At 40.1% G+C, this 26,349-nt stretch overlaps 2 protein-coding genes across 2 annotated transcripts in view; one reads left to right on the top strand and one right to left on the bottom strand.

The window, feature by feature from the left end:
- The window catches only part of LOC136442103 (nucleoporin NUP188-like), a 39,991-nt gene that overhangs the window by 3,210 nt on the left and 10,432 nt on the right, over positions 1-26,349 (top strand). The window contains exons 3-21 of the mRNA XM_066438729.1: positions 160-233; positions 551-635; positions 1,100-1,180; positions 1,364-1,501; positions 1,714-1,764; positions 1,886-1,954; positions 2,596-2,643; positions 2,834-2,920; positions 3,169-3,245; positions 3,444-3,555; positions 3,816-4,016; positions 4,387-4,542; positions 4,954-5,073; positions 5,524-5,653; positions 5,991-6,044; positions 6,446-6,541; positions 17,592-17,724; positions 18,025-18,112; positions 20,284-20,360. Coding sequence (XP_066294826.1) covers positions 160-233; positions 551-635; positions 1,100-1,180; positions 1,364-1,501; positions 1,714-1,764; positions 1,886-1,954; positions 2,596-2,643; positions 2,834-2,920; positions 3,169-3,245; positions 3,444-3,555; positions 3,816-4,016; positions 4,387-4,542; positions 4,954-5,073; positions 5,524-5,653; positions 5,991-6,044; positions 6,446-6,541; positions 17,592-17,724; positions 18,025-18,112; positions 20,284-20,360 — 1,877 coding nt within the window. The remainder of the gene's footprint in view (positions 1-159; positions 234-550; positions 636-1,099; positions 1,181-1,363; positions 1,502-1,713; positions 1,765-1,885; positions 1,955-2,595; positions 2,644-2,833; positions 2,921-3,168; positions 3,246-3,443; positions 3,556-3,815; positions 4,017-4,386; positions 4,543-4,953; positions 5,074-5,523; positions 5,654-5,990; positions 6,045-6,445; positions 6,542-17,591; positions 17,725-18,024; positions 18,113-20,283; positions 20,361-26,349) is intronic.
- On the bottom strand, positions 10,136-13,494 carry LOC136442419 (caspase-8-like). Its single transcript, XM_066439263.1, has 4 exons — positions 13,364-13,494; positions 12,220-12,971; positions 11,553-11,650; positions 10,136-11,214 (listed from the first exon to the last, which is right to left on the bottom strand). Exons 1-4 carry the CDS (start codon positions 13,415-13,417, stop codon positions 10,604-10,606), a joined length of 1,515 nt encoding a protein of 504 aa, XP_066295360.1. The 5' UTR covers positions 13,418-13,494; the 3' UTR covers positions 10,136-10,603.

The following is a 26,349-nucleotide window of genomic DNA, read 5'->3' as shown; positions in this document are numbered from 1 at the left end:
TGAAGCATATCAAAAAGCAGCAATCTGCAATTGAAAAACAACCGTACACCCAAGTTTAGAGCAGAACATTGTGAAAAGTGTCAATCAATGACTTTCAAATGTAAATAACTTAATAAGCATCTTAAACAAGTAACAAACACCAGATTACCTTCCCAATAGGACCAGGTAGGGGCTGAGCTGCAGAAGAACAAACTGAGACTTCTGAATGGACTTCTCTTTTACAAACCTCCAAGGTAACAATCAATGTCATGAATAGTCCTATTGTGACATCATAAAGAAATTGTACATGTAGTAGAATATCTCCACTTTAGAGTGAACAATCGTCTAGTTCTTTTCAGTAAGATTTTTATGATTACATCCATGTGTTATTTTGTTGATCCGTTACTGTATACTTCATGTACAGTTATTTCTTTTTAAACACAGCATGAAATGAATAGTCTCTTATTTGTTAACTTATATTGGTTCAAGGTTCATATTGCAATGTCTCAGTCTAAACGACAGATGTGTAGTGCAAATTGATGATAAATGTCTTACCAATGTGTTACTGTAGTGATGCCTCAGCTAAGTCCTTGAAGGAGAAGAAAGATGTGAAGAAAGAAGTAAAAGACTTTACCATCAGAACCAGCAAATTTTTGGTAGGTACTTTCTTCTGTCCAGATCACTTGTTAGTTTTTGTTCTAAGAATTACTAACATAGTTTGAGTGTGACACCCTCGTAAACCAGGACCGCCTATCGATCAAGGTTACATCGCGAGCGTAAGCGGCCCTGGTAAAATGGACCGCAACATATGGTTATAGCTACGTCACTGCTTCCCCTCATCGGAAGCAGCGCGCAAAGAACGCTGGGAAGCTATCAACCAATCAGGTTACGTGTTACATCGTTGCTTTGGTTACCCAAAACAAATGTCAGCCGATAGTGTGACTGTGAGTAAGATAAGTGAATGTCTAATTTTGTCCTGCATTGTAATGTGGATCTTATCATTTCATAACGGTTGAAGTTGCTTTCATTCTTGGATTATCAATGAATGATTAGCATTACAAAATCTGACGATATAGACTCCCTGAAAGGTAAAGTCACATTAACCATTTTCACTTCTCAGGGCCTTGATGAGCTTCAAACCAACTCATTGATTGAGCTGTACCTCGCTCAGGACTTCAGAGAATCACTGGAGGAGTGGGAGGTAGGAATGTTACCCATTTGTGGCAATTAACATTGTGAAGATGTTTTGTTTTGTTATGTACCCATCAAGCTTTCAAAGCAAAAAATAATATTGGTAACATATCTTTGAATCATAATTTTTATGTTGTGTCACGTGTAACCAGTACACAACTGTATTTGACCTTTGCTGTTTTTTCCCTTGCAGACCAAGTTGTCAGATGAGCGTTATGCACAGACTCTACTAGCTAGGCTGGCTGACTTCTACTATGAAGACAGGATCTACATTCTGCAGAGTGTCAAACACCTACTCAGTTACAGTGCGGATGACAAACACCCATATAAGGTAACAAGATCTTCTTGTATATTGACAACATATTGGTTTGTCAAATGTGATGTGTTGGTCATTTTGGAGTCTAGTCTCATTTGATGTTTTGAAAAGTAGAGGTGTTTGGGGTCTTACTTTTCCTTATCATTGATTATAAGATTTCACATAACTAAGCTATTGGAAAATGATGATGATCATTGTATAAAGTTGGTCCTATAATCTTTTTGCAGGAGAAATATGATGACTGTCTTCAGATGTTTGGGGACCAACTTATCAACAAGGTATGGCACAGTTGCTAATGATAAACTTGAGGATTATGTAACAGTTGTTATTTCAAATTTGGAAAGATTTCTTTGTTCCTTAATCTTTGCAGGTTTTTAATTTCCTTTATTCCCATGACAGGTTATAGAACAGTACAAAGTGGTGTTTTCCAGGGAGGCACCTTCAGCTGAGACACATGGAAATGCAATGGTATTCACATTGTTTCTTTTTTCTTACCTAGACTTTTCTTTAAGTTTTGTATTCCGCCCTTTAGTTTTTGGAAGACATATTAGGCATTTGGTTCAAATAAATCCACAATATTTTTACATTGGAAAATAAGACACTGTAGAGTAACTTTGAGTGTCTATAATTTTAATTTTTTTAGCCATGCAAGCCATTTTTCATCAGTAATGCTTAGGTCACATTCCCAAGCCGGGGCCCGGCCGGGGTGTCGGCGAAAACAAAAAATAAAAAATGCACATCATTGATCAAGAAAATACACAATTCGGAGTTAGGAGTAATTTTTTAACGATTTTATGTCTTGTGTTGTCTTTTATATCATAATTTTCGTTCCCGCAAGCGGCCCGACCGGGCCCCGGATTGGAAATGTGACCTAAGCATAAGATAAGTCTCACCGTTTTTGCCAGGAAGTAAACTGAATGTTATGATGTAAGGTTCAAGTGTCTTTCAGATGTATGTGACCTTTTGACCAAATAAGTGATATATTTTAAAAGTAATTTGGGTAGAATGGGCTACGGACCAAAGTTGACAAAATATATAAATATACCATCAAAATCGAGAAATACTTTTGTACATGACCACCATTTCTCAATATAACTTCTCTTTCCCAGGATGAAAGGCAAGTTGCCAAGTGGGCACTTCAATGTCTAAGAGAACAGGTTGGTTGTTTGATTTAAATGCAAATTCTTCCAGTGTTTGTACATCAGTGAATAAGCAGTAAAATGCTGTCAATTGTAAACGAATGCCAAACGTTTTGAGTTCTGCTAGTGTTACCTTTCTGTATTATGAACATGGAGACCTTTTTTATCTCTTGCATATTGTTAATCATTGCAAATATGATGTTTGTAGTGTGAACTACTGGAGACAGTGTTCCTGTACTACAAGGAATATGAGATGCATCCTACCAGACTGCTGGAGTTTGCCAGGCTCTTTAAGGTATTTACAAAAATTGTGATATTCTGCTTTTTTTGTCTGTATGGTTTTGTCACAAAACAAGATTGTATTCACAATGTTGATATAATGTAAGCAGTATGATGTACATGTACATGGTTTCAAAATGATTGATGTACAGTTGTATGTCACAACTGAACAATAGCATCATACATGTAAATCACACTAGAATTGATAAATAGCCAATAGCAAGTAATTGCTGATTGATAAAGTTGTTAATAATGCCCTTGTAGACCCAAGGTTTTGGCTGCAGACAGACCAACAAGCACCATTTCAGCCCAGGAGCAGAGGTGTTTGTTACAAGATTAGGGTAAGTGAAAATTCCTCACTAGCTGTTAATTTTATATAGGTATTACCTACATACAGCAGCATAGGATTTTAATTCTCTGTTCCACATAGGATAGAAGTGTGAGCATAAAATATAAAAAATACCATACAAAAATGATAATCAACTTATTTGCTGCTTGATGTCTGTGTGACTCACTCATTTTTACCTGTTTTTTTGTAGATTCCTGAGTTCATTAATCCTGATAGAAGGACTTGACCTGGAGTATCTACAGGAGACGCCTGCCTCTGCAGTACCTAACCACCCCATTCCTCAGGACCAGGACACATTTAAGGTATCATCAACAGAAAAATTAAGATGTAGTGAGTCATAGCTTCTATGTCAGGGATCGCTCTCTTGTTTGATTCAAATTTGATTTTCTAAGATTTTCTGTACATCATCTATGTAAAAAGAGCATAAACCTTTTAGTCTTTTAATAGGAAAAGAATGTGCATGATATCTGTATATTTTGAATACAAATGTGTTTCACTTCCTGCCAGAACATCGTTGAATTTTGTTTGCTTATGTCTTTCTAATAATTCCGCACTCTTCCAGGCCTTGGACCGTCTCATTACTGGCTGGGGGGACAATCCTCACCATGCGCCAGTTCTGCTGGGGTGGGCGGCACTTCGGTTTGTGGCCCTACCAGATGACACCAGTCCTACAACCAGGAAACTTGGTTCAGCAGCCCTGAACATTGGTGTCTTCCAATATCTGTCTGGTCTGCTGAACACTGAACCATTCTCTGGGCAAACAGTAAGTTCGAGAGACCTTTCAACCCTTACAGTTGCTCTTGTCATTTACCTGACTGTGATTTGATGGTAAAATGAACAAATTGATTTGAATTGAATGTATACACAGCATCATTACATTCATTGTAATTTTTTTTTGTATATAAAGGTGGATGAAGATTAGATAATGTGTTCTTCAATATAGCTCCTTCAATGGATAATTTAGCTAACTTGGTAGGATACATACCTGTACCTAAATCAGAGTGTCCGCCATTTCCTTCCAGCACAATTTAATGATGAACCTCACATTTTTATGACTATTACATTACTGATTAATGTGATTGGTCATTGATTGATTGATTGACTGACTGACTGATTGATTGACACCCCTGCAGGTGTTAGCTGGTGTTGTGAGGCTGATTGTGCGAGGCCTGCTGTCCACCGTGCTGTCCATGTTCCATGAGGACACGCTGGGTGGGATCCACGACCTCATCTCCGTGGTAACCCCTGTCCTGGAGCAGAAACAGCTCTGTAGACTCTTCTGGGAATCCGTAAGTCTGTCATGTTGCTTGGATACTGAATAGAAGCGTACAGTTTACAGGAGAGATTGTACTGCATGTGATACTGTAAATGCATTTACTTTAGCAGAAGGTTTTATAGGAGGGAAAAAGGTGCTTACAGTTGAAACAGTTCTAAAGTGCAGTAGAATTACAAAACATACTATTTGTGGTGTTATGATTTTGCGGTAAGTCTAAGAGGTCACTGGGAAACCACTGAGAACATTTTAAGATTTACAGTAACATTTGGTGTCTGTCATGTTGTGATTTAATAACAAATGTTACAAAAAGGATAACCCTTTATTGTAATTCGATAAAGCGGCAACTAATAGCTTCTCAAAAACGGATGATCTTGTCTCCTACTGACACCTCAATACTTGTTTCTTGATTGTTTGTTTTGTACAGGACCAGACCTCAGGGCTGGGTGTATTACTACAGTCTGCCTGTAACAGGTTTCCCCTGGAGTTCTCCCCACTGCTGAGACTACTGACAGCACTGGCAGTAGATAGGGAGACCACCGACAGGGTGAGTGAAGGGGAAAACTTGAGAACAATATGTACAGGGAAGCAATATAATAGTTGTGAGACAGACAGACTTCTAGTCCTTGAAATTAACCTTAGAATTGTATCATGTCCATGTTTCTTCTTTATGCTGAAATATCATCAACACTCTTTTGTCAGTACGAGTACATTGATAAGGTATTCAGGGTACGGCTTAGAAATTCTGTGGTTATACAGTGTTGAGGCTATTTTATTCAATATCTTGATAAGACTTCACTTGATACTGAGGATCAGAAAAAGATTCATTAGGTGTAGATGGTCTGCCTTCAACAGATATCGTTAAAGTCATGGTCATACAGCTACCATCATAATCAGTTCATTGTGAGAAGCATTTGTGACACATTTTGGCTAAGCAAATTTTGTGCTGTCATGTGTTAGGAAATGTAATAGAAATATTTCTGCATCTTCTGCCCAGGTGTATGAGTTCATGAGCTGCCTGCCGGGCTACACTGAGCTGTTAGAGGAGAATAAACATAGTGACATCCAAGGGTCTGCCAGTGGTACAGTCTGGACACTGCTGAGGCATAAAGCTCTCTACAGGACAAGTAAGTCAAAAGGACGCTGTATCTTATCTATTCTTTAACATTGGCAAGAAGGACTTTTTATACTTTGTCCGTATATCAAAATTATGTTACTGTACACATATGTTTTTGCCTTCTTAGCTTTGTGTGTGTGAATGGGTGAGTAAGATATTTGGTCTGGGAAACCTCTTGTTAGTTTTTACAGGCACCATAGTGCTTCTGATACATGTTGTCCCTAAAAGTATATCCGTGTGACCCAACTGCATATACAGACAGCTATTAAAGTATACTGTATATTATTCATAGTCATGCAAGACATGTACTGTATTTGCAGTGTTGTCTCATTTTGCACATTGTGCAGGTGCAGGTCTTGTCATCCCAGCTGGTACGCAAGGGGAGATCATCAATGCACAAGGTAATTTCATCAAAAGTTTAAGTAGGGGAAAGTAAAGGAATGGCTTTCTGTTGGAATGTAAACAGTGGGATTTTAAAGTTTTCACTTTCTGGCTGAGAACCGAAGTCGGAACTATGACTGAAAGGCATCCCTGTTTTCATGTGTAGTAGATTGAGTACCTGTGACAGATACTGTAAATGAAGAAATGTTTGTGCTGTTTTTATGTTCGCGGTTTTCGCGGAAGCTCTTCGCTGCAAACTCAAGACCATCGCCAACTTTTTTCCCCTCCTATCCCCTTGTCTACTATTGTCTCAAAATGTGAACTTAAAACCACAGCAATCACTCCATTTTCTCCCTACCGTGAAATTAAAACCATGCAAACTTGAAGGCATTTACAGTATACATTGATGTTGCCTTGTCAGGACCCCCTGTTGTAAGATGGGAGTACACCTTTAATGGCTGGACGTTGTGTTCGTGTGAGCTGGACAACTTTCTTCAGTACTCAGCTGGGGGATTCGGTAAGTTTTACTGAGTTATTATCACCAAAGCTTTGACTGTTTGCATCATGGTTCCATGTTTTCTCTGATATGTTTTTTGTGGGAGGTGAGCTTTTTTTAATCAACAGTGTGTTTTTGGGGTGTCATAAGTCCAGGGGTTCATCTAAATCAGAAAAGAGGGGCGCTGCGCCCTATTGTTTCAGCCCAGCCCCCCCTTGTCAAATTCAGATTTCAGCTTAATTCCCAGCATACAGCCTTCAGTCAGCAATGGAGTCTTCCATAAATACATAGAATTCGCTCCCTCGCCTGTGTGTGCTCCCTCTTATTCAATTTTTCTAGAAAAACCCCTGAAGTCTTTTCTGATGTTTGTCATTTCATTGCAATGCTTTTTTCTGACACTAGCCACCATCTGATAGCAATTGTTGACCCTTGCTAACTTCACAATCACTTCAAGTTATGTTGTTCTATTTGTGGTCTGAATATGTGTAGAAATTGGCCATCCTTTCCTGACATCTTTGGCGACACTGTAACCTGCCAGCTATTCTGGCAACTTTGTTATAGTTCAAAATACGTTGGGACATTAGGCACACTCAAGTTCTTTTTTACCTTTTATTTTGTTAATGATGAAAAATATGTGATGGTATACATAGCAGTAACTAAGTAACAAAATAGGAGTCTTTAAAAACAACTTTAACAAAACCCAGAGAACACATGTTGCAATCTGCACTAATAGGTGATGACAGATATCGTGATAACATTGAATGATATCAATGTACTCTGCAATACTGTATGATAGATACAGCTATTCTTACTCACTTACTAAAAACAAACAGACATTATAGATGTCTAGTAGAGTTTCCTTGATACAGTATAACCATTACAGAATCCAGAAGCATATAATACATGTAGGATTTTACATATTTGCACTGAATGTGTTGACACTCATTCAAAAAAATAGAATGTAATGTAGCCTTGCACATTGTAGGTGTAGTTCTCGTACCAGCCTGTATAGATTTTTAGTCCCATTTTTACTTTACCATATACTTATGTGATTACTTCATGAGCACAAAATTAAGGTTATACATTATGTACTTTTACATGTGCAATATTCATTAAGTTGTGATATAAAAGATATAAAATGATATTAGTAACCTGAATGCACAGGCTGCTGAAATCAGTGCTTAAATGTATTAAGAATCACACCATAGATCTGGTATAAATTTATAGGGTTCATTTTGTACATTGTTAGTAATGTTCATTTTGTACATTGTTAGTTAAGGTACATGTAATAGAAGTTTATAGTAAAGGCCTTTATTTTCCTTCGAAATTCTCGTTCGGCCCCAGTGTTTCCGCCAGACCGCGACTGAGAGGCCGTCCACTTGGGGAGGGCCGTACCGCGAAAATTAATTGACCGTACCGCGAAAATTAATTGACCAGGAAAAGTAACTGAATGTTGTGATCAGAAAAGACTTTCCCTAGCGAACCTTAGACTGATTGTGGACCATGGCCCTCCGTATTCCTAAAGTGAGTCCTGTGAGCTTAAGATGGACTCACTCTGGGAGGAGAGCTTAATGACCATGACTGAACTGCTCCACCCTTGGACTCACTTGAGACCCATCAGAGCTGTCACCCAGCTCCCAAGCCCAGAGTCTGGCCAGGGAGTTCCCTTGTGGGTAGCTGGAGTTGTGTCTGCATTAGTTATGCCAGATTTACCGTGTAATTGAGATCACCAGCTCCAGCCACATAGGCTGTTTACACCATGATTGATGGTTCAGTGCATTGTATTCTTCCAAAACTCACAAACACCAGTTGTTGTTTTTTACAGCGGTGAATTTCTTACCACTTATTACATTGTCGTACATGTACTGTACCTAACTAACAAGTTTTAGTTTCCAAGTTACACAATCTCTCCCTGTCAGTGGGATGACCTCTGGGAGGGCTGCTTTCTTAATCGATAATCAGGCTGTCTATTAATCACCATGGTCTATCTGCTGTCCTCATCAGGTCAAGTGCAACATCTATGTCCCCCTAAAGACAAACTATAATGGATACTTGACAGTGGCATAGTACTATCATTGCAAGTCTCTGACTCAGTCCTTGTGAATATTAACTAATGCAGACACAACTCCAGCTACCCACAAGGGACCTCCCTGGCCAGACTCTGGGCTTGGGAGCTGGGTCAGCTTCCAGCTATGGTGATAAGTGACCTGGACTCACTGATGACTGAAGGTTGACACACTCTAGACTTGGGCCTTGGGAGAGAAGTCTTTATCTGTGTAGTGTGTGCTGGGTCTGCTTCCAGCTATGGTGATAAGTGACCAGTGGACTCACTGATGACTGAACGTTGACACACTCTAGACTTGGGCCTTGGGGGAGAAGTCAGCTATCATGCATGTCTAATTGATTTATACCCATGATGAACCCCTGAGGTAGGCAGTTTCCTATATCTGTGTGCTGGGTCTGCTTCCAGCTATGGTGATTAATGACCCTGGACTCACTGATGACTGAAGATTGACTCACTTTTCGAATTGGTGTGAAGGACTCACTCTAGACCATGGTCCACCAAATTTCACGCTAAAAGTGCTCAGATAGGGCAAAAGGGGTAGACTTAATCCGGCATTAAGTCCCCCTCTGGCCATACTAAGTTCACTTTCAGCCCACCGTGCTTCCACTATCAGACAAAGGTTTGGAAGGGTTGTTAATTTTTCAAAATCAATTTGTTACGAAGGTCGCTATAATACTGCTTCAATCGTCACAAAATGCGATCTATATTGACCAGAAACGCCTGAAGTGTAAAAGGGGTTTTCCCGCCATGTGGTCACGTGACATCTTGCCATCAACCAATCAGAGCACAGGTTTTATGACGCGGACCAATCAGCGCTTAGAACCTTGCATATCAATGAGCTTAAAAACATGGCGGACGGCCCGGGACGGAGCAGGTTGCGACTCGAGAGACTCGAGCGAGCGACTTATGTGAATTTTCTACGGTACATATGGAGAATTTTCACGGAAAAACATTCAAAGGAATATATATTGTGTCGAATACGGTCAGAAATTATGGCGAATCGCGGCAAATCACGACGTAGAGGCTGAAATGCATGGGCGAAATTCTTGTTTTGTTTACGTTTTTCCTTGTTTTCTTCGATGACTTTCTTCGATTGAGTCTTGAAAAACGGGTTTTTAATGAGATCACCGTATGCCAAAGGCACCGACATCGATTCTTCGCAAGCTTAACAATAGCAACAAACAAAAGAGTGTGAATGTCCAACGATATAGAGCGTCCCCACGCCCGCAGTAACAAAGAAAAACAAAGAAATTATGCCGACCTCTCATTTTTTTTCCCCGATTTCTCGGCATTTAGTTTGTCTTTTTTTAAAGAGGACGGCCTATGTCTGAGTTCAGGCCGTCCAAAGCGACAAAAGGCCGTCATTTGACGGGAAGACGCCCCTCTGGCGGAAACACTGTTCGGCCCACATGGCCATTTTTCCACAAGGTCGAAAGTACCACAATAGTACCACATACTTACAGCATGAATTTCATGCAAGTCATAAGAACCCCAAGTAGCACTTGTGTTCATAGTCATTCTCAGTCTGGTTAATTTTAAAGGTAAATGGATGCTGACATCTGACTCAAATTTCGAAATTTTCCACTCAAACTCCTCATTGCTCGGTTGCACATTCTTCAATTTGAGGTAAACAATGAAATTATGTTGGTGGCCACATGGGATGTATGGAAATCAGACCAATTTGTTCCCCACTGTCAATTGCTTTTTATCACACATGAGTCCAACATCACTGAGAGAGGACTGATAGACCCATTTCCAGTTCTGCAGTTAAAAAGTGCTCCCCCAAAAGCAGTCAGTCTAGCGGGATTGTACATGATCTTGCACGAAAGCGATGCGTCATAAAATCTGGAAAATACTTAATTATATGCCTCTTTTAAGCTCTGCTTTGTGTACATTGAGTCATGGACATAAGATCTGCAATGACCGTATTTCTACCCTGATCTGCAGTAAACATTCAATTTGATGTTTCAGTTCTCCACAGCATACAAGTCATGTAGTTGAGATACTTTAGCTAGGACTTATAGCAGGATCCAATTGAAGAACATTTTGTGCCTGAGTGTTGTGGAGCAGAAAGGACTGTACATGTACCTTTCATTTAACTCCCTACTTACTGTAGCCATCATACTCATCAGGTCTTGGGATTTTCCATCCTCTTTTAACACGTTTGCCAGAACATTCACAAAGTCAGCCCCACCCTCCCTTCTGTATGCCACATACCCAGGCACTGTTGCGAGAGCGAGAAAGAAATCAGCCTCTGTTGAGAGGTATGCCAGAATAGGTGAGGGTGAGTCATTGGCATCAGAATGAGCACCAGCTATTTCCACAGTCTGATCTTTATCCCCCTGACAAGCTTGGATAAAGAACAGCTTGGGTTTACCCATAAGAGAGGGGCATCGACTCCCGTTGAAGAGGGAAAGAATATCAAGAAGTTCAGCACTAAAACCATCAGCAGCAAACACTTTGCCCTGTGTCCCATGGGTCATGATGCAGCAAGAGAAGAAGTCTTCGCCACTATGGTCTCTGTTGGCCTCATCTTGTAGCACGTATAGCATCGTGGACAAATCAAGGTTCTGGTGGGTCTTCACATCAATGTTGACTTCTTGGCTCAAGAAGGCTTCTGCCAGCTTTTCTAAAATAGGAAATTTTCATCATCTTATTATACACTGTAAGTTTTAATAGTGATAGAACTGACCTGTTGTCACACATTGCAAACTTCAGTCTCAAGAAGAGATGTTTCGTTACATCTGCAAAATTTCAACTCATTTCATACAAAAATGAACCTGCTATGATATAAAAGGCGTTTCTTATTGTACCACCTTTGTATTTAAAATGCTGACCTTTTTTTTGATCTGCAAAATTTCAATACAATTTACTTTTAACTGCAAATCTTTAAGATTGGGTGCAAATGGCATATGCATGTTGGTAGATAGCATATACATGTATTTGAACATGACTTTGCAGACTTACGAGGGTCTCCTTCTGCAGTCGTTCTCTCACTCATCTCTGATGTTGTGAATCGGGTGTTGTTGATGATCAGGGCACGGCCGTTTGTCTCAGGCTGGAATCTTTCATCCATGGAAAATGAAATAGACAAGATGCATGTGGTGTTACATAGCACTTGCATAATCATAAACTTACTATTGACTTACAATGTAAGTTGAATCCTGCCATTCAAAGGTGTAACAATTCTTATAATATCACCACTGTATGTGTCAGCATGACAACTTAACTGTTTGAAAATGAAGCCAGCAATTGTCTCTGGCTATAAATTGTCATGATTTACCATGTACACATGCTTCTGGCTTAGTCGACACTAACTTTCTATCTTGACTTGAGTGAGGATCCCCTTTCAGGTTTTAAAACATTGATTGTGTGAGGTTAAAAGAGTATGAAATGGCCGAGTTGTTTTTTTATTCTTTATTTACGTACACATGACTCAAGTCACACAAACTTGAGTTGTGACTGACTGAATCACCATTGCTTGCTTTTGGTATTAAGTTTGGTGTAATACATTAGCAGCAAGCCTGAAAGGAGATTTATTTGTTAACTTAAAAGTATGTTTGGAGGTAAAAAATCAAATGACCCTAAAATACCCAAATACCAAATTGCTTTTAAAATTAGCATGTTTCTTTACCTGCATCTCATTTGATAAGAGGATGAGTACAGAGTATTTTGTAGATCCTCCTTGGAGATCTTAAAGTAATTAATCTGCTGGATATGCATCCATTTGGTTTCCTCTAGTTCTCGTACTTGTTCTTCTAGTGTGCAGTTGTCTTGTTGGAGGCTGTTGATGGTCTCTTGCCTCTCATACAAAGTTTGCTGCAAGTTCTGTACTTCAGTGTCCGTACTCTCGACTTTGGCTACTAGTGTGCCATTTTCTTCCTTAAGACTGTTTATGTTCTCTTGCGTTTCATAGAGAGTTTGCTCCAAAACCTGCACTGTGGTGTCCATATTCTGCACTTTGGCTACTAGTGTGCCATTTTCTTCCTTCAGACTGTTTGTGTTCTCTTGCGTTTCATAGAGAGTTTGCTCCAAAACCTGCACTGTGGTATCCATATTCTGCACTTTGGCTACTAGCGTGCTATTCTCTTTTTGAAGGCTGATGACATTTTCCTGCATATCATTCAGTGAATGCTCCAGTGTGCCATTTTCTTGCTCAAGGCTTTGGGTGTTTTGTTGCTCTGTATACAATGCATCATACAGACCCTCCACTTTAGCTTCTAGCATGCCCTTTTCTTGCAGGAGACTGTTGATTTGAGCCTCAAGAGAGGCAATTTGGTTCTTCCATCCCTCCTCTTCCTGCTCAGCTTTCTGCAGCATCTGACTCATGTTTCCTTGCATGAGTTTGATCTGGTCAAGCACAGACGGTGTTGTAGATTCTTCACCCTGTGTTGAAAATGTCTAAATTTACTGAATGCTGAGCAATGAATGACATGGAAAGTGAGGTTCAAACTGCTATAAATAATTACTCTAGACTTTATTGTCAATTTTTTTCTACATGTGGAAAAAATGTGTTTTTCGTTTTTGATTGTTATCATCACCAAGCCGGTCTTCCAGATATTGGATCGCAATTTGAATTTGTTTAAATCTAATCAATTAATGACAACATGCTAGGTTGCTGGTAAGGTGCATTATTTGTATAGAGCAAGTAATTTGAATAAATCATTATGATAAGACAATGACAATTTATTCATGATAGTAAAGTTTATAACTACGTGTAGAGGTAGAAAACATGAATGAAAGTATCTATCTGATCATGAGTGTTGTCATAACATTACCTGCTGAATGGACAGAAGGTCCTGTTCTGACTGGGAGCCACAGTGAACTGGCATTTTGGAGAAATCTGTATGTACTAAATATGGTAAATACAAAAGTTGCTAGTGAGGCTTATAGTTATAATACCCTGAATGTTTAAAAATCAATGTAGAATAAATTTAAAGTAGATAAAAAGAAGCAAAATGTACAAGTTAGTGCAAACATATATCTTTTCATGTCACCAAGGACACACAAATTTGATCAATAGTTGATTCTTCTTCCTACTTGGGGCTCCTATTTTTCCCAACTCGAAAAAAATCCCCACACCTGCCATTCAGGAAATTTTCACTCAGGAAATGAAGAACTACTACTGTAGAATCCGCTTAACTGCACCACCCATTTGTCAGCGTTTTTGGTGCAGTTATCCGGCTGGTGCAATTATGCGAAATGCCCAGCTGGACCACACCACCATGGGCGAGGGGGTGTATTGTTAGTCAGAAACACTATCACATTTGTCTTGAATTAATCTTCTTTTTGAAGACTACTTCAAGACATCCTAAATTGTCTTTACCTCATTAACATATCTATTCAGAGTTTTGGTATAAAATCTGGTGTTCTCAGTCCTATCGTTAGTCACTGACGAAAGACAGTGGATACTGTCTGAAACGTCTGACTGTTTCAAAATCTTATCCAGTTGCTTGAGTAATATATTTTGGCGCACACTATCACATTGTTCACAAAGAAAACAGACTACATTTTGTAAATTATTCAATTATTAACTAAATATTTATTGACCCTTTGCTGAAAATAAACAAATGACTACGAACCTGTTGTGATTTTGCATTCTTTCATTTTTCCATGCGATCTACTGCATTACAACACACGTTATGTTTCAGGGAGGCATTCTGAAACAATTCGTCATCATCATGCCACTCATGGGATAACAGTTTCTGTGTTACATTACGTAGAGTGCAGTTGTCGATTTACGTAAATCATGTACCGCCATGAAACTAGGAATTGAAACTAAAACTTGGTTACTGATTACGGGTGACCCATCCGGGACCTCCCATACGATACCTATCAACGTAACTGTCGGTGGAGACCGCCTTCTTTTGTTACTCAAAACAGTTTTAAACATATTGGCGGTATTACGCCTTTACACCGGCAGGTATCGGCTCATTTGTACCGCATTTGCCGATTTTAGCACACCTTTTCAGTTAAATTGTCGCGGATTTTTGAAAAAAATTGGTGCAGTTATCCGGCATTGGTCAGACCTTGCGCGGTGCAGATATGCGGAGTCACTAACAATGCAGTGAATGGGAACCAGTTTTGGATATTGGGATTTGGTGCAATTAAATGGAAGGTGCGTTTATCCGAGGTGCAATTAAGTGGCTTTGTCTGTAGTAAATTACTATGAAGCCATTCAACAGTTTTTCAGTTTAGCATAGTTACAGTTCTTCTCTGTCTAACCTAACTGAACAGTCACAAATATAGCATTGTGGTGAAAAATTGGACATGGGAAAATGATTTAGTTACTTAATAGGTATTTAGGGCTTTGAATATATGGTTACTGTAAGTTATAACAGTATTAACACTTGCCGTATAGACCTTAAAATGTTTTTCACTGCAGAGTAGACTATGTTTTATTTGGGTTATCTATCATCATGATAAATGTACAAGGTTTTTTTTTTTTTTACAAACATCTGTAGTTGGTACCAAGTCAGATGTACACTGCAATCCATTTTTAAAAAAGTTATAGTGAGTGATGTAGAAACTAGAGAACTTGCTAGGAAAGTTGAGCGATTGTGCTTACCTCTCTGTGCTAAAATCCAAAATGGCTCAGTGAGACTTTGCACACCGCACTCGTTTTGGTAACAGCTGGATGTAATCATGATGGGATACCTGGCCTGTGTAAAATAGCTAATGTCTAGACTGAGTCTAGTATGATATGCTGCATTCCATCATTATGTTGAATCAGATCTGTTTCATCAGGAGGTCTTAGACTTGTGAATGCATTTGATAGTTTTGTATTCTAAGTGCAACTGAATTTTTTTGGAAACTTTGAAGACTTATAGGTCTACATGTATTTGTTTTCTTAACTCCAGGAAGTAGGGTCGCATTCCAGGGAGGTCTGTGTTTGTTTGTTTGCACCTATTAATCAAGATCCTTTTGATGGATATGTTGCACAATTGTTACATACATACAGTCAAACCTGCCCAAGGCGTCACCACCCGGGGGACCAAGGAAAACGGTCGTGATGGACAGGTGGTCGCCATGAAGAGGATTCCACTCATAACATGTTTCCAGGTCGAGGTGTTCAAAATATACATGTACAGTGTACTACGTAAATGGATGGAAAATTACATGATTTTAGACAGCATGACCCCCACCAGGTTCAATTCTCATTGACAGAAAGATCCTACAGAAATTACCTTTTCTGTTATCGTTGTAATATTTGTATACTACATTGTGTACAAATTTTCGTCATACTTTTGACAAAAAAAAATGTCTGCCTCTATGATCTCGCAGCGCCTCCCGTATTCACACGTTACGTTTGAGTACATAAAATCTAGGTTTTAAAGCCTATTAAAGACAAATCCCTGGAAAACACCTGATGATCCCAGCCTTCTTTTGGGCGCCGACCGCTGGATAAAAGGGGCAAAAAGTTTTCGATCTGACAACTGAAGGATGAAAACGGAAAGTTGTGATACCGCCGCCTAGCTAGCTCCTGACCATATGGAAAGGTAACAGTGCAGCAGAACGCACAACGTCGGCGATTACAAGCAAGCAGCGCCCAATAAAGGTTTGTGAGAGTCATCTGCATAGAAATAAAACGAAAATAAAAATATTAATTTTCATCAATTATTCAATAACGAAAGTATTCTATATGTTCATACACAGAAGCGTTGTGTTTTAGTCAGCATTATGCCGCGCTGAAACCAAAATGGCGTCGCAGACCAAGGAACAATATGTTTCGACCAACGTTTTGCCCTCCGCGAAGTCATTTTCTGGCGGAATTTAGTAAGACAGAGACACATTTTTGTTGAAAATACAAGAAATGGATAGTAATTTCTGTGAAATCTGACTTTTTGACGCCATGCACTCCGTGATCGTTTTGAAAATTGAGTTCAAACCGAACCGAGCTTGCGGTAAACTATAAGATTGCGATGGGCACAACAACATCGATATTAAAGTATTCACAAACTTTTGTATTTACAATGTTTATAGTTCATATGTTTTTGTCCGTCAGGGTCTTAAAAACATTTCCGCAAAATCCAATGTCACCACATGCTGGAAAATGGTCGCCATGGGCAGGGATTGTGCTCTGTGCGGTCCCAATTCGTGGCGGTCGCGGTCGCGTTGGACTGGTGGTCGCCTTGGGTAGGCCGCTTAATGCTTGTGCCTTTGGTGAAAATTTTCGGGACCAAGAAAAAGCGGTCGCCATGGCCAGGTGGTCGCATTGAAGAGGTGGTCGCCTAGGCAGGTTTTACTGTATGTTGAACCTTAGGTTATCATTTATATAATGTGATGAATATTACGCAAATCAGGATCTAAGTTCACAACTAAATGTCATACATTCAAGTTTCTTTGAAACCTATTTATTCATAGTTGGCCATAGATCTATGATGACAAACTTTCAGTTATGCAATGTAAGTTCTTCTTTTACTTTCACTTTTAGCACTTTTTCACTTTTCACTTATGCTGAGAGAAGATTCTCCTTTTGTTATTTCAGTGACAGTTTATATTGTTCCCCTTTGGCAAGACAGCTATTACTAATAACCACCTTTATATATTATTCCATTTGCTTTTAATAATAAAAATGTATACCTCTTAGACCTACTATACATGTATTTGCAAGACAACTCATTATAGTTCCTGTGTTTTACTGTCCTCCTACTCAGGGTTTTAAGTTTTTCCTTCTTTGTTTCGCACATGCCTGATACTGTTTAAAGGATGATCCTGTCAGCAGTAGAAAAATTTGCACTACTGACAGGATGATCCTGTCAGCAGTAGAAAAAAATCGCACTTGACACACTTAAGTTAAGGACACAGGCCTTGAGTTTGACAACATATACCAGGCAATGAGGGACAGAGACACATGGGTAGTCATCATGACTTGAGACCAGAGAATTAGCAGGACTCAACAAGAGCTGTAAAGAAAGCAAAAAGCATAACATGGCTGTAAGACGTAATTCCCATTCTCTGCTCCACCACAAGTTCTTACATGTAAGATGTCTTTCCCATCTCCAGATGCTGCTTCCAAACAGCTGGCTGTACGAGTGACTGAGGTGGCAGAAATACTGAACAAAATGCTGTCGTTTGATAGAACACTGACAGAGACCTTACAACCAGTCACAGCAAAACTGTACCCCATCATACAGAGGTGAGGAAATGAAGATCATCATCATTCTTTACTTACCCTTTGAATGATGTTTTCAAATCTTACTACCTCTAGTTAGGACTGTTTTTATATACATTTGTAGTAGAAAAAGATTACTCCTTGCATGCTTATCTTCACAAATTCTATAAATTTCCGCATTTTTTCCACGTTCAAGTTGTTCTTTTTGACCAACAAGGACTGTGTTTACATTTGTTTACAAGACCATTTCAGATGTAGATTTATCTTTGGCAACAGCCAATAGATGGAGCTTTTATGCAATTTGTTTATTTTTGTTTTTTTCAGACTTGGTGCTGCTCCAAATCCTCCCATTGACGTTGTTGCCTCCTGTGTTCAGTGCCTGGCTACACTGGCACAGTATAAGCCTGACAAGGTAGGACACTCAAGTGTTGATACATTTTTTTGAAAAGTTCCTTGAAGCATAGTAATGCTGAAGTTGGATATAGGAGAAAAAAAGGAAGTTACATCAGATTGCATAATGTTGTACAACACCACAATACCCATTATTTATTGCTTCTGTTATGATCAAGGTGGCGTTAACCTTGTATCTTTTATAATCTCATTTTTCACTAATTCTGCTGGCTTCTAGTTGATGGTAGTCTGATAGATAGTTGCTGGACAGAATATGACAAGAAGGGGCCAGACGACTAGTATGAAATTAACATAAGGTATAATCTCTAAGCTAGGGGTGGATATCGGTTCGACTGGACCGGTTTGGACCGGAAAAACATGCGGTAACCGGTTAAAAAAAACCGAATGTCGTGAACCGTTTTTTTGGACCCGGAAGTCAAAACAAAGTAACATGTAATGCAACAAATATTTTTTTCCGAGTCTGAGAGTGCCGCCGCCCGCCCGGCAGCGCTCGTGAGTGCGACTGTGTGAGTCGCACATGGGACCAGTTTTTTTGACAATGCGACTAGATCTAAAATCACGGTCGCACGGTGCGACAATCAAAAATTACGATCTGCGCCAGGATAATGGCTGCAGAACTTAGCGGTAAGCTGAAAATGTTTAGGTATTCCAACGCTACCGTAGGTGAATTTTCTATCATGTTCCCACACCCGCGGTACAAAAACCATCCGTTCCTAGTGGCAAAGTTACCCATAGAAATAAAGGATATAAGTTTCTCTCTTTTGTGATGTATTTGTTTGATTTGTAAAATGTTTCAAACGCCAGAAATTTGCCGATGAAAGTAAAGCGCTAGCCGTGCGCTCTGCGTTCAGGACCGCCGCCATGATGATTGTGGACCGCAGCAGAATGCAAGGCCTGTTTCCTGCGGTCATTTTTCACCTGTTCAAGTGATAATTTTTACGATCAAAAATCGATGAATCAATTCAAGTGGAGTTTTATCCCCAAAAATATTAAATTTTCCCTTTGTCACCGATATCATTTCAAAACTCATGATCTGCCCGTCATTATGGTGCTACTTGTCATTCTGCTGCGGTCTAGAATCTACAGCCGCGAATTACAAAGCTTTCTCCACGCGGTCGGCCTGTCATTGGATGGCGGCGCCGCGGTCCTGACGCGCGAAGTTTGAACTGTGCGTTTCAAAGGAACCGAACAAACAGATAATTTTTGATCCTATTGAGCAAGAATTTCAAGGATATTAAAGTATTTTGGATTATTTGTAGACAGAGGGTGGGGGTGAAAAAAATGCCTGTAAAAATGTTGAACTTGATGGCAGCAGAAAAGTTTCAAATTATGGAATGTGACTTTATTTGTTTTGGTCATGAAACCAATAGATACATTTTAGAGTTATCTATCTATTTATCATTCAAGGTTATGTGAATCATTACTTGCCTTGTTCCAAGTAAAAATGCCATTGTGTATTTTTCAACTTGTGGCCCCCGGATTGGGGCCAGCCGGGGAACCTATGCCCAATTTTTCTAAAAATCCCTCATACTAGTATCATTTAGTATGCAGGAAGGTATTGAATAACTTGAATTGCCAATTGTTCTGCAGCATCAATGTAGGCTTTTATCTTTTATGATCTATTCAAATATTTTATTCCCGGCTGTTAATAGGAGTATTATTTGGTATGGCCAAGACTTTTGCTTGTTCTTCCAACTTTTTGTAGTGGTGCTCCTAGATTTTTGCTGGTGCTCCTAACTTTTTTGAGTTTAATAATAGGAGCACAGTGCTCATAGGTCTAAAAGATAGTCTGGAGTGATTTTTTGTTTAGTTGACTTTTTGAGATCTCTGAGCAAAGACGTTTGTTGAAAATGAAAGTGTCTTGTATCTTCTATCTGCCTGTTAGTGCTCTGTGTCTCCTCTCTGTATTGACAAAGAAGGCATCAAAAATAAGGTTAACATTGAAATTGGGTTGATAAAATGTAAGATTATTAAGAGTAAGATATCATCTAGACAGGATCAGGTTTAGGTTCAGGTCCGGACCTGAACCTAAACCTTTGGACCTGAACCTGAACTCGAACCTGATCGAGCCGAACCGGTATCCACCCCTACTCTAAGCAGATATTTGGGGCGGAAGATCCTTTCCTGCTTGCATTGTACCTGTATAAATTATACGCTTCCTCTATGTTCCAGGTATGGCTGGATCTACAACAGACTGGGTTTTTACCATTTGCTGGTTCTTCACATATGGATGTAAACAAGGCTCTCAGGTATGGGTACAGAGATGTTCCAAAATTTAATGTGCAATGTACACCGTACTCAGTACTTAGCCATCTCAGTACCATTAACAGTGGCCCTGAAGTTTTGCTGTCTATGGGTAGTCCTTGTTTTATGGAAGACTTGTCCTATCATAAACATTACTGGAAGTCCCCCCCCCCAAAAAAAATTTTCTGCTTCCGAAATAAAAGGCTTATTAAACTAGAAAGGCCGTCATTTGCCCCTGAGCAAATACAGCATGTTTCGCCCATACTCCTCCCCAATCAAGAAGTGGGCTGTCCCAAAATAACACCTGGGCAAATCGAAATATTAACTACATGTAGAAAGGCAACATTTGCGAGAGCAACATACTTTGCCCATCTCCCTCTCCATGCATAAATTGACTGTTCCAGAATCACCTGTGCAAAAAAATCCTCTCTACGAGACACGCCTTCCGCATAGTTTAGCAACTTCTTACTGCAAAGGTTTTCCTGTAACATGACCTCAGGTAACCTGAATAGAAAACAGGTTATTTGGCCAACAGCAAATGGAACCTTGAACCTTAGATAGATCGTAGAACACTTTTGGCCAGTTTTTGGTCTGAAAATAGGCCCCAAAGTCCCCATTTTGAAGTGATTTACACCAAAAATGGGTATGTTCAAGGTACCCTTGTACCGAAGGCTTGTCACAGGAGCCCAAAATGTAAATTTTGCCTAAAAACTCCATAAAAATGTTTAAAGGGCTGTTTCAAAAAAAATGAAAAAAAAAGGTTTTTATCCAGGTTGCCAAGAATGCCAAAATTGGAATTTTTGCCAGAATTTTTGAATTTCTGCCATTGGAATGCCAGATTTGGAATATCCGGAATTTCCGGAATATCCGGATTATCCGGAATATCCGGAATATCCGGAATATCCGGATTATCCGGAATATCCGGATTATCCGGAATATCCGGAATATCCGGAATATCCGGATTATCCGGAATATCCGGAATATCCGGATTATCCGGAATATCCGGATTATCCGGAATATCCGGAATATCCGGATTATCCGGATATTATCCGGAATATCCGGATTATCCGGATTATCCGGAATATCCGGAATATCCGGATTATCCGGAATATCCGGAATATCCGGATAATCCGGATTATCCGGATTATCCGGAATATCCGGAATATCCGGAATATCCGGAATATCCGGAATATCCGGATTATCCGGAATATCCGGAATATCCGGATTATCCGGAATATCCGGATTATCCGGAATATCCGGAATATCCGGATTATCCGGATATTATCCAGATTATCCGGAATATCCGGAATATCCGGATTATCCGGAATATCCGGAATATCCGGAATATCCGGAATATCCGGATTATCCGGATTACCCGGAATATCCGGAATATCCGGGATATCCGGAATTATCCGGAAATTCCGGATATTCCAAATCTGGCATTCCAATGGCAGAAATTCAAAAATTCTGGCAAAAATTCCGGAATATCCGGAATATCCGGAATATCCGGATTATCCGGATTATCCGGAATATCCGGAATATCCGGAATATCCGGATTATCCGGAATATCCGGAATATCCGGATTATCCAGATTATCCGGAATATCCGGAATATCCGGAATATCCGGAATATCCGGATTATCCGGAATATCCGGAATATCCGGAATATCCGGATTATCCGGATTATCCGGAATATCCGGAATATCCGGAATATCCGGAATATCCGGAATATCCGGATTATCCGGAATATCCGGAATATCCGGAATATCCGGATTATCCGGAATATCCGGAATATCCGGAATATCCGGATTATCCGGATTATCCGGAATATCCGGAATATCCGGAATATCCGGATTATCCGGAATATCCGGAATATCCGGATTATCCGGAATATCCGGAATATCCGGAATATCCGGTTTATTGTGCAGTATCTGGAAGATTTGGAAGATTTGGAAGAAGACTAGAAAGGCCCCTAGAATTTGCCCCTGAGCATGCTTAGCTTGAGCTTGGTCACTCCTCCAAGAAGTGGGTTGTCCCAAAATAACCCCTGGGCAAATATCAATCGAAATATCAACTGCATGTAGACCATTTGCGAGAGCATCATACTTTGCCAATCTCCCTCCCGATGCATAAATTGACTGTTCCAAAATCACCCGTGCAAAACAATTCTCTCTAGACTTCTGCGAGACACCATGAGCTGCAATGGCTCGCGTGTTTACCCGCAACATGACCTCAGGTAACCTGAAAACCTCATGACCTCAGGAAACCAGGTGACCTCAGGTTCTTTGGCCAGCAGCAAATGGAACGCCCGGAACCTTAGATAGAACATGGATTCTAAGATAGAACAATTTGGAACGGGGACAGCACTTTTGACCCGTTTTTGGTCTGAAAATGGGTCCAAAAGTACCCAAAACGAAACATTTTGAAGTGATGTACACCAGAAATGTGATTGTAGTCTTGTAGGGACATGTTCAAGGCACCCTTGTAGCGAATTTCAGGTCATTTGCTTGTAATACCAGGGCACAGGAGCCAAAAATATAAGAATTGCCTAAAAATGCCCCAAAAAACCTCCATAAAAATGATTTTAAGGCCTGTTTCAAAGCAATTTTAAAATCACCTGAGGGCATTTGCCTTCTTTACCTCCTTGCCAAATTTCAGGTCGGTTGATTAAAAAATGGCGGAGTTGAATCGATTTGAAGATTTGGCAGGAGGAGAATTACACCAAAAATGGGTATGTTCAAGGTACCCTTGTACCGAATGCTTGTCACAGGAGCCCAAAATGTAAATTTTGCCTAAAAACTCCATAAAAATGTTTTAAGGGCTGTTTAAAAAAAAAAGAAAAAAAACGTTTTTATCCAGGTTGCCAAAAATGCCAAAATTAGATTTGGAAGATTTGGAATATCCGGAATTTCCGGAATATCCGGAATATCCGGAATATCCGGATTATCCGGAATATCCGGAATATCCGGATTATCCGGAATATCCGGATTATCCGGATTATCCGGAATATCCGGAATATCCGGATTATCCGGATTATCCGGAATATCCGGAATATCCGGATTATCCGGAATATCCGGAATATCCGGAATATCCGGAATATCCGGAATATCCGGAATATCCGGATTATCCGGAATATCCGGAATATCCGGAATATGCGGATTATCCGGAATATCCGGATTATCCGGAATATCCGGAATATCCGGAATATCCGGAATATCCGGATTATCCGGAATATCCGGAATATCCGGAATATCCGGAATATCCGGATTATCCGGAATATCCGGAATATCCGGATTATCCGGAAGATTCGGAATATCCGGAATATCCGGAATATCCGGATTATCCGGAATATCCGGAATATCCGGATTATCCGGAATATCCGGAATATCCGGTTTATTGTGCAGTATCTGGAAGATTTGGAAGACGACTAGAAAGGCCCCTAGAATTTGCCCCTGAGCATGCTTAGCTTGAGCTTGGTCACTCCTCCAAGAAGTGGGTTGTCCCAAAATAACCCCTGGGCAAATATCAATCGAAATATCAACTGCATGTAGACCATTTGCGAGAGCATCATACTTTGCCAATCTCCCTCCCGATGCATAAATTGACTGTTCCAAAATCACCCGTGCAAAACAATTCTCTCTAGACTATGCTCTGGACATGTTCAAGGCACCCTTGTAGCGAATTACAGGTCATTTGCTTGTAATACCAGGGCACAGGAGCCAAAAATATAAGAATTGCCTAAAAATGCCCCAAAAAACCTCCATAGAAATGATTTTAAGGCCTGTTTCAAAGCAATGTTAAAATCACCTGAGGGCATTTGCCTTCTTTACCTCCTTGCCAAATTTCAGGTCGGTTGATTAAAAAATGGCGGAGTTGAATCGATTTGAAGATTTGGCAGGAGGAGAATTACACCAAAAATGAGTATGTTCAAGGTACCCTTGTACCGAATGCTTGTCACAGGAGCCCAAAATGTAAATTCTGCCTAGAAACTCCATAAAAATGTTTTAAGGGCTGTTTAAAAAAAAAAGAAAAAAAACGTTTTTATCCAGGTTGCCAAAAATGCCAAAATTAGATTTGGAAGATTTGGAATATCCGGAATTTCCGGAATATCCGGAATATCCGGAATATCCGGAATATCCGGATTATCCGGAATATCCGGAATATCCGGATTATCCGGAATATCCGGTTTATCCGGATTATCCGGAATATCCGGAATATCCGGAATATCCGGATTATCCGGAATATCCGGAATATCCGGATTATCCGGAATATCCGGAATATCCGGAATATCCGGAATATCCGGAATATCCGGAATATCCGAATTCTCCGGAATATCCGGAATATCTGGATTATCCGGAATATCCGGAATATCCGGAATATCCGGATTATCCGGAATATCCGGATTATCCGGAATATCCGGAATATCCGGAATATCCGGAATATCCGGATTATCCGGAATATCCGGAATATCCGGATTATCCGGAATATCCGGAATATCCGGAATATCCGGAATATCCGGAATATCCGGATTATCCGGAATATCCGGAATATCCGGAATATCCGGTTTATTGTGCAGTATCTGGAAGATTTGGAAGATTTGGAAGAAGACTAGAAAGGCCCCTAGAATTTGCCCCTGAGCATGCTTAGCTTGAGCTTGGTCACTCCTCCAAGAAGTGGGTTGTCCCAAAATAACCTCTGGGCAAATATCAATCGAAATATCAACTGCATGTAGACCATTTGCGAGAGCATCATACTTTGCCAATCTCCCTCCCGATGCATAAATTGACTGTTCCAAAATCACCCGTGCAAAACAATTCTCTCTAGACTTCTGCGAGACACCATGAGCTACAATGGCTCGCGTGTTTACCCGCAACATGACCTCAGGTAACCTGAAAACCTCATGACCTCAGGAAACCAGGTGACCTCAGGTTCTTTGGCCAGCAGCAAATGGAACGCCCGGAACCTTAGATAGAACATGGATTCTAAGATAGAACATGGAACGGGGACAGCACTTTTGACCCGTTTTTGGTCTGAAAATGGGTCCAAAAGTACCCAAAACGAAACATTTTGAAGTGATGTACACCAGAAATGTGATTGTAGTCTTGTAGGGACATGTTCAAGGCACCCTTGTAGCGAATTTCAGGTCATTTGCTTGTAATACCAGGGCACAGGAGCCAAAAATATAAGAATTGCCTAAAAATGCCCCAAAAAACCTCCATAAAAATGATTTTAAGGCCTGTTTCAAAGCAATTTTAAAATCACCTGAGGGCATTTGCCTTCTTTACCTCCTTGCCAAATTTCAGGTCGGTTGATTAAAAAATGGCGGAGTTGAATCGATTTGAAGATTTGGCAGGAGGAGAATTACACCAAAAATGGGTATGTTCAAGGTACCCTTGTATCGAATGCTTGTCACAGGAGCCCAAAATGTAAATTTTGCCTAAAAACTCCATAAAAATGTTTTAAGGGCTGTTTAAAAAAAAAAGAAGAAAAAAACGTTTTTATCCAGGTTGCCAAAAATGCCAAAATTGGAAGATTTGGAAGATTTGGAATATCCGGAATATCCAGAATATCCGGATTATCCGGATTATCCGGAATATCCGGAATATCCGGAATATCCGGATGATCCGGAATATCCGGATTATCCGGATTATCCGGAATATCCGGAATATCCGGATTATCCGGATTATCCGGAATATCCGGAATATCCGGATTATCCGGATTATCCGGAATATCCGGAATATCCGGAATATCCGGAATATCCGGAATATCCGGATTATCCGGAATATCCGGAATATCCGGATTATCCGGAATATCCGGAATATCCGGATTATCCGGAATATCCGGAATATCCGGAATATCCGGAATATCCGGAATATCCGGAATATCCGGTTTATTGTGCAGTATCCGGATTATCCGGAAGATTTGGAAGATTTGGAAGAAGACTAGAAAGGCCCCTAGAATTTGCCCCTGAGCATGCTTAGCTTGAGCTTGGTCA

This window comes from Branchiostoma lanceolatum, chromosome 9, assembly GCF_035083965.1.
Source record: "Branchiostoma lanceolatum isolate klBraLanc5 chromosome 9, klBraLanc5.hap2, whole genome shotgun sequence".
Lineage (NCBI taxonomy): Eukaryota > Metazoa > Chordata > Leptocardii > Amphioxiformes > Branchiostomatidae > Branchiostoma > Branchiostoma lanceolatum.
This window is presented reverse-complemented; position numbering and strand designations above follow the sequence as displayed.

Coding starts and splice junctions, on each gene's coding strand:
- LOC136442419 (XM_066439263.1), bottom strand. CDS start 13,417: ATGCCAGTTCACTGTGGCTCCCAGTCAGAACAGGACCTTCTGTCCATT. Junction 11,651..12,219: donor TCTTATCAAATGAGATGCAG/GTAAAGAAACAT, acceptor CATGGATGAAAG/ATTCCAGCCTGAGACAAACG. Junction 11,215..11,552: donor GACTGCAGAAGGAGACCCTC/GTAAGTCTGCAA, acceptor TTCCTATTTTAG/AAAAGCTGGCAGAAGCCTTC.